At 43.4% G+C, this 8,680-nt stretch overlaps 1 protein-coding gene across 2 annotated transcripts in view; it reads right to left on the bottom strand.

The window, feature by feature from the left end:
- LOC111644319 (USP6 N-terminal-like protein) overlaps positions 1–8,680 on the bottom strand; it is a 29,784-nt gene continuing 21,104 nt past the window's right edge. For both annotated transcript variants that reach the window (XM_023393156.2, XM_087170122.1), the window contains exons 8-14: positions 8,569–8,617; positions 7,375–7,495; positions 7,089–7,183; positions 6,648–6,713; positions 4,664–4,763; positions 3,695–3,847; positions 1–3,564 (exon numbers count right to left, since the gene is read on the bottom strand). In XM_023393156.2, coding sequence (XP_023248924.1) covers positions 2,876–3,564; positions 3,695–3,847; positions 4,664–4,763; positions 6,648–6,713; positions 7,089–7,183; positions 7,375–7,495; positions 8,569–8,617 — 1,273 coding nt within the window. In that variant the 3' untranslated portion in view covers positions 1–2,875. The remainder of the gene's footprint in view (positions 3,565–3,694; positions 3,848–4,663; positions 4,764–6,647; positions 6,714–7,088; positions 7,184–7,374; positions 7,496–8,568; positions 8,618–8,680) is intronic.

The raw sequence follows: 8,680 nt of genomic DNA, 5'->3' as shown, positions 1-8,680 counted from the left end.
TTAAAGAATGATAAAAGTTGTATTGTTTCAGCTCCAGGGTTTCATCAACTTCCTCAAAGTCCTAGTAAAAGGTTCTGCGTATTTCAATGTACAACAAATCTGTAGCCAAGAAGTAAACACACTGTTCCCCCCCACACACTCTGACGTGAAGTGCTTAACAATGTCACACTATTATAACTTCATCTCATTTAAAGAGTTTCATTTAAAGTTTGATACATAACGATTCAAAAAGTTTAGATTATCTGGAGTTTTAGCATTAAAATACAGTGAAATGTCATAAAAAGCCGCAACATATTCACAGAATTCAAAATAATGGCCTTAAATTGGAAGAAGATTTTATAATCAGTTTTTTTTTTCTTCTTCTAATTTGGATGAAATCTAAAAGTTCAAAACTGCTTTCACAACATTTCTACTCTCCTTGGCTACATCTAGATAGAGACATGCTTGAACTAAACCAGCCACAAGATGTCGACCTTTCACTGTCTCTAAGCACAAAGCTGAAGAAATGAGTCCTCTGCCCTCAGATGGGGAAACTTGTCCTAACTCATCTTACCTACTGGTTCTACAATACTGTACATTTCTAAACACAATGTTAACAGAAGCAGGTACATCTACATCCAGGTCATTTTCTGTAAGATTAAAAAAAGTCTATTTTCTCTTTTCAAGGATCTCAGTGGGAATGCAGCAAATACTCCAGTTCTTGAAAAGGATGAGCACAAGAGCTGTTGTTAAAGGACCTGGACGCCCTTTCGAAGACGCTAAAACAATAAATTACTGAGCTAGAAAAAACCACTTCTTTAAAATGAATGTGTAGGTTTGAATGTGTACAATCATAAGAGTGAGCCAGCTCACCATGTCAGAGGTTTCGTGTTCAGTCCCGTCACCTGAAAAGTTGCTTCTTTCCCTCATGTAGAGTCACATGAACCTCACTTCCTCTGTCGCTCTGCAGGATACGTCAAAAAATGTCCACAGAAGAACTGAGGCCGATCCAAATAAGGCATCAAGACATTAGTACAAAAAATAAAACTGTAATTCTGCTAGCAAATATTTTACAAAGGCCGACTGAGCAAACATTTTGTTCTTTGACGAAACATTACAAAACTACAAAAAAAAATTATTTTATTGTAAAGGGTGATGCCGTTTTAATTCCTTCTCTTTGTAATAAAACTCTCCAGGTAATTCAGACTTTTTCAGCCAATGAGGAGACAGCTGTAGATGTGACGTCGAACGCCCCAGAGTCCTGTAAGGAGTCTTGATTGAAGCAGTTTAGTCTCCTCGTCATCCGGCGTCTCCTCTGAGAGCCGAGTGTCGCTAATTCTCCAAATGCAAAATAACAAGCTTTGTGAACGAAAAGAGAAAGAAACGATCACATGGAGAAATCTGCAGAAACACAGTGGTAGTCACGTGGTGGAAGGGTTAATTAAGGTTGTGAGGTAAACTCGTACGGATCTGAGCAATCTAATGATCAATCATTTCCATTTCCATGTCAGATAATTAATCTTTGTAATTTCTCTGCAAGTGAAACTTCATCTATCTAGTTTGCACGAGAGGAGTTTTACTGTTACACTCTCATTCTGATACCAGCTGCAGATTTATTTGATGATTCATTATTTTTTTCAAGTACTCCTCTTAAATCAAATGCGGGTTCTTTAAAGAGACGGATTAAGAAAAGAAAAGTCAAACTCAAAGCAGCAGATGTCGGGTTTTCCTGACTTTCAGCCGCTGGGTCAAGCTCCGAAAACACTACATACGACACTTCCCATAATGCATCTTTCATTGGAGCCTCGTTGCCTGGTAAACACCTACACTTTTTAGACTTTATGACCACAGTTTGTGATGCAGGTTTTCTGTTTTAAATCTGTAGTCTGAGGACATCACTGTGACCAAACTCCTCCAGAGCCGCAGAAAACAAACTGGGCTCACATCCCGGCTCGGAGCAGGAAATCAGTCCAAATGTGGTTTTTTACTTTTCGGGCTGAGGAGTGAAAGTGTTTCCACTTTCTGAGCCGAGGAAATCTCTCTGATCTGAGCTGATATGTAGCAGCGCTGCAGAGCTGATTCACCTGTTCACAGGAGGCAGAAACACCTGTGTGAGGAGAGACTGTCAAGATTATTGAAGGACGCCATTTTGACAAAAACTGAGTGACTTTTTTTTGAGTGGACTTTGTTCTGTGCACAATCCAAGCAACATGCAGCACTATTATAGTTATTATAAACCAGTGTGATTGGACAGGGCTGAGTCTATTCATTCGTATTTGGATTCATTTTTAAGCCATACGAGTGGCTCGCCAGTGTTCGCATACAGTCTACTATGCAAATGAATAATATAATTATGAGATTTAAACTTTGTATTAATCTTGGTAACAACTGTTTGCACATAAAACCCCCACAGAATAAAGTTTTGCTACTTTCCACTGTCTAATACTGTAAAACAAGGACGTCACACTGAAGCCCAGGAGTCACGGCTCTGCTGCTGATCAGGAAGCTTCCTACTGTAAATCACTAAAACAGGTTTTAATGCTGTGACTGAGAATCTTCACTGATGTTTTCAAACCTTTTACCTCCTGCAGGTGAAAATCAAACGCCCACAGTGACACTGTCGCTTCACATGGAAACAGATTTAAATATCTAAAGGAGGAAAAATGCTTCTTACAGCCGTTACAAAACTTCTTAGAAAGTTACTAAATTTACCTCTTAAACTGACAAATTATCACCGATATCGGTGTTGGCGCTGAAACTGGTACCACATCTATAAGCAATTATTGCTTGACACTGATAATCTGACTGATAAATCATATTGTTCCTAAACCTTACTGGTAAAATCATCCAATAAATGGAGAAGTAACTTCATCAATAAACTGATGATCTGCTCGTCTCATGAAACGTCTGCCGCCTGTGTTTCCTCTGATGCTGTGCTTGAGTCCTGGTTCAGGTTCTTGTCGGTGCACAGAGCCGAGGCCTGCTCCAGCAGCTGGACCAGGTACCTGTCCTCAGCCGCCTCTGCCGCCGACAGACCCTCAACATGGGCCGGGCCCGACCCCGGCGAGGCCGCCTGGACTACAGGCGCTGAACAAGTCCGAGGGATCCCGCAGGAGGACTGGTCGGTGACGGATGCAGAGGAGTCATCTGTAGAGGTCGGCAAAAGTGCGTCTGCAATCTGTAGAGCTGAGCGAGGTCCTGTGGAGACCGGTTCATCCCCCTCCTGATCCGGCAGAGACGGCTGATCCACTGTGACCAGGGTCTGGCTCCCTGGGGGCTGGTAAGGCGGAGGCCCCGTCAGTGGGGAGCCGTCGGGGGTGAGCGGGGCCTGGCTGTGGATGATGATCGGGTCTGGGGAAGGCAGAGGGGCCTCCTCCTCCTCCGCGGCGTCGAGATCCTTGGGGTCCTTGGAGGGGCTCTGGTCAGGGGAGATGGAGTCCGGCTGGTGGGAGATGATGTGGAGGCTCAGACCAGCTTTGGGGAACCCGCTGGCTGAGGACGACTTCCCTCTGGAGGACTGGACCGGACTCAACAGCACCGGCAGCTCCTGACCCAGAGGCTTACGAGGCAGTTCCTCAGGCTTCCCTGAAAACAACCAGGAGCACAAAGACTCTTAAGAACACAACACGCTCCCGGGTCGGCAGCAAGAGTCCAGAACAGGTGTAACTCAGGTTTGTACTTAAGACCAGACTCTCAGCTCTGTGCAGCCGTGTACCTGGAGGAGGAAGGTCCAGCTTCATTTTTCTCAGCTCAGTCATGGAGTCCTGAAGCTGCTCCACGATCACGTCGTCACTGTAGAAGAAAGTCTGAGCGATCCGCTCCTGCAGAAACTCTCTGAGCTCCTCCAGGGACATCTTCACCAGACGCTCTGCACGTACAGAAAACACACCGTTTATTTGTTAAAGCCACATAAACAAACTGTGATGTCAACTTCACCTGAATCATGCACCTCTCATCAGCTGTGCAGTAACTGGGGCTCCGTATTGAACATTTGCCAATTTCATCTTTATCTGATTTGGGCCGTTCTTGAACAGCTGTTTGTTTTCAGATGACACAAACAACTTTATATTCTTTTGTCAAATGAAGAAAAGGTTTTGCACATAAACATGTTTGTATTCTTTAAGATAAGGTTTCCAAAAACATTGTGTATAAGTATCATCAGTATAAAGGTTTACCAACTGTGTTTGAAAATATCGATAAAAGGCAAAGATACGAGAAGCCTGAGGAGAGAAGTCGACTGCGACTCCCAAGGTGCATTTCAGAGAGAAACATCCAATCACAGAGCTTCAAGTTCTGTAGCAGGGTCAGTTGTGTATGAATTTGGTAACAGCTGCTCATCCCACTTCTCAGCTCTATCTAGGACACTGTGTCGACCAGAATCAGACTGGTTTATTACGCAGACACTTAGGCAGCGTTCACAAGCTCATGTGAACACATTTAGTTTTCATCAGTGTGATGTTAAAAGAGCTCAAAATAAACAATGACTTTGAGTTATTGCTGTCGGGATTTTCTCACAGTTGCACTTTTGGCAGAAAAAACCAACCAACAGCTGAAAATCTTCAGAATCAGTTCATTTAAACAGTTTGATAAAAAGCTCAAGCTGACTGGTGTTTGTGGTGATGACTAACAGCCTGAGTAGATAATGATTTCTCTCTCTGTGGTGAACTGTGCCGCGACTCCTTACTCTTGTGTATCTTCAGGATGGTGTAAGACATGGCGGTCAGCAGCCTCTCTCCCTCCAGGATGAAAATGTCCCACAGACGAAGGGTCAGGGTGAACGGCGTCTGCAGGATCACAAACACGACAAAGTCACCATATCGCTGCGAGTCAGCTCGGTCTGTTTACGCCAGCGGTTTTTCACATGTTATGCAGTTCTGGTCCTGGCCGGAGTCAGGAGGTTTCTTTGGTTCTGTGCCAGACCTCAGAGGCCCACGGGCCCCTCCGAGCCGAGCTAGTCAGCGGGACGGAGAAGTGCTGACAGCAGCCGAACCCTGCCAGACCACCACCACAGGATTGTGGGCATGCATGGAGGAGACTAATAGCAGTTTAGCTTAACAGCTCTTAATGCTCTCTTCTAATGCAATGTCCTCGAGCTCAAATATCAGCAGGACGGTTTCTGCTGAAATCATGTAAAATTATATTTAAAAAGGCAAATTGACAAATTTCTTGTTTCAGTCATTCTCAGTAATAAAGGCTGTTGTGCTTTTAGGTTGAACTTCACCGTGATCTTCTAACAGTGTGCGCATTAATGTGATGTTTCCTGTCGTCTCTGTAGGTGGCACTCTTCACTAAGAGGTGGACAGCGGTGCTTCCTCTTCTGTCCTCCACACTAACTGCAAACTAAACGTAACTCCTCCTGGATTCATCTAACGAGACGACTCATTTCAGGCATTTTTTATCCATTTATCTACTATTTTATTTCTGTAAACCACTATTTCTATGAACGTATAGACTGTGGTGAACACAAAAACAGTTTGTAAAGGTTTGTTTTCACAAAATATTTGAAGAATTTGGAAAAACTAGGCTTCAATTTTTCAGCATTTGTGCCAAATGATCTCCTTGTGACAAAAAGGGGCTTGATGGCAGAGAGAGCTGAGATTGTTCTGAAAGCTGTGACATAAAACACCTGGGTGCTCTGTTTGATGCAGGTAACCTTTAAAGGTGAATTCAAGAAATAATGTAGAACTCGAGGAAACGCCCTCAGACGTCAGAGGGTTAACGGGTGTGAGTGTTTGATACCGACTGAAGACAGAAGAGAGTTTTTCACATATGACACAGACAGTTAAACAGCTGGTGGTTGACACATTGTTTGGCCTTTGCACGTCGCTCAGTGTTGTGATATGAATCACACGGCGCTGAGGTTAGAGGACTACCTGATGTTGTGACTGTCAGGACGAACACGACGCTGCGTTTGCAGGAGCAGCTGATGATTCAGCAGCAGTTGAAATATCATGAACTTCAACTCATGTTACGCTGTTACTTTAACAGTCCACACTTACTGCCCTCTGCTCTCTGAAGCTTCTCCCTGCTACTGAATGTGGTAAACTGATGCTTTGTAGACTTTTTGAAAAGGAGTAGTGCACGACAGAAGTGGACTGGGCGGCTCCTGAATCCAGATCAGCAGCTCGAGGTGGAGCTAGTTTTAAATGTTAAATCAAAGTCGAACTACAGCGCTGCAGGATCTACTGAATATAAACATGTTGTTGCAAAAATATTGTTTGATTTTTCTCTCTTTTCCGTTAAAGAATAAGTTTATTTTATTTTAATCTTTGATATCTTACTGTGTAGAGTTTTTATTTAAATCTAAATACACACCTTATATGTTAATAAACCATTAAAAAGAGAAGTTGAGATCCTTCGCTCTTCTGCTCACGGATGGGTTCATATTGTCTTGATAAAATATCACACGCTCACATGTTCATTAAAAGTGATCTACTCTTGGGAGAGGCGGCAGAAATTGATGGTTAGGATAAGCAGTTTAAAATATAACCAATTAATTTAAGTAAATGTAAGTGTTTAACTGCTACTGTGGCTGGTATTAGCGACAGGGCTTTTATTGAAGGAACTGATTTCAATGCTTTTCAATGTGTTTGTGTAACTGCAGAATAAATACAACACTGTCATTAAGACATTAGATACAGAGGGAATCAATCAGACACGTTCCTCACCCTGTCAATGAAACACTGGAGGAACCATTTAGTGCTGTAAATCCCTGCAGACATCTGCTCCCTGTCCTGGAGAGAGAGAGAGAGAGAGAGAGAGAGAGAGAGAGAGAGACAGAGAGAGAGGAAGAGAGACAGAGGGAAAGAGAGAGAGAGACAGAGAGAGAGAGAGGGAGAGAGAGAGAGAGAGAGAGAGAGAGAGAGACACAGAGAGAGAGCGAGAGAGACAGAGGGAAAGAGAGAGACACAGAGGCAGAGAGAGAGAGAGAGAGAGACAGAGAGAGAGCGAGAGAGAGAGACAGAGAGAGAGAGACAGAGAGAGAGAGAGAGTAAACATCCACAGGGCATCAAATCACATTAAATGTCACCACAGATCAGAGTTGTTGATGCGATGTCGTTCCCTCGCCCTCGCTCTCTTATGAAACGCTTGCGTAACTGTGACCTCACCAGATGTTTCTTCAGTTTGGGGATGAGTTTGGAGATAATCTGATCATGATGCGCCTGGTATCTCTGAAGTTTAGGAAACCCGGGAACAAAAAATCCTTGAAAAGAGAGGAGAGAGAGCAGAGAGGCGCTTTTTTAATCCACCTTAACACGAATGTGGACGGGCGGCGCAGGAGCGGCGCAAACACGACTCTTATTTCGTTCTTCTTCGTAGCACTTCATCTGGAAAACATGCAAGAGGCAGTTTTTTTATTTTCATGTTGTAGACGAGCTCGCTGCGACGTCTCACCGTGCATGGCGTGTTTGTGATTGGTCAGCAGCTGTGACAGGGCCCAGAAGGCGTCCTCCTCGTTCATGAACATGAGCAGCAGGGCGGCGATCTGACTCATCCCCTGGCAGTAGCTCACCTCCTGCAGGCGACAGACAGAAAGACAAACACAGGACATTGCTCAGTTTTCTATAGCTGCTTTATTTTCTACTCTTTAAATCTGCACAGTCGAAACGTACAGAGTTTACAGACTCTGTTTCCTGTGTCGCCCACAAAGAGGTTCTGTAGCACTGTAGCTGGGAACCTTAGAGACATGTTTGTCTGAACCCTCCAGGTCCCTAATACGAACTAACGTCAGTCTTAAAACACCAGATTTTTTTTAAAGGTGTAGTTGGGATTAAAGAGACTCGTTTTTCAAGTCATTAAAAAACAATAAACAGAAAATAACGTGTTTAACATGAAAATGGTGTTTTTTAGCCTCGTTAGCAGCTAAGCTCTGGGGATGGCACCACTTTGATCCAGACTGAAATGTCATTACAACTATCAGATGGATTGATATGAAATTTAACGCAGATATTCAGAGGATGAATCCTACTGACTTTGGTGATCCTCTGATTTTTCATCTAGCGCCATCATCAGGTCAAATGATTTTTCATGTCAAAACTATTTTGTGTTCTAACTTTGTGTTCCCTGCTAATAAGCAAATATTAGCATGCTAACATGCTAAACTAAGACGAAGAACATGATGAAACTTATACCTGCTAAACGTGGCTAAACATGTTAACACTGAATTTAGCTAACTGCCAGAGCTGTTACTCTCTCTTAAAAACAACATAACGAACTCTAACGATGTTGCACAGCGTCAGTTTACGTCGGTCCGCCTTAGTGACAAATCCCCAAACCTTGTGGAGAGATGCACCAACATATTAATGTCACCGCGAGACAAGCAAAAATGGAATCAATGTATTGACATATTATTGATATTGCCTGAAAGAAGAATCTATTTGTACTCGATTAAATATCTGTAATTGATCACCTTCGTGTTTTTAATGGTGCCTCCAGTAGAAAATCTGAGAGTGAGAAACTCTTCACTGATTAAAACTGATGAGGTAATAACTTCCTGCTTCCTGCATCACACACAGAAACTCAACTGCAGCCAGATTTTATCACTTTAATTGAGTTTAGTTTCATGTGATGGAGAAAACTGCTACTTACTGTGTTGTAGACCGAATATGCAGAGAGAACGTGGAAGAGAGACTGCTGCCTGTAGAGAGGAGGAGAGAGGAGGGGGGAGGGAGGAGGGAGGAGAGGAGGAGAGGAGAGGAGG

The sequence above is a fragment of the Seriola lalandi genome, unplaced genomic scaffold (genome assembly GCF_002814215.2).
Source record: "Seriola lalandi dorsalis isolate HSWRI2012SDOR001 ecotype SW California unplaced genomic scaffold, Sedor1 jcf7180002054929, whole genome shotgun sequence".
Classification (NCBI taxonomy): Eukaryota; Metazoa; Chordata; class Actinopteri; order Carangiformes; family Carangidae; genus Seriola; species Seriola lalandi.
This window is presented reverse-complemented; position numbering and strand designations above follow the sequence as displayed.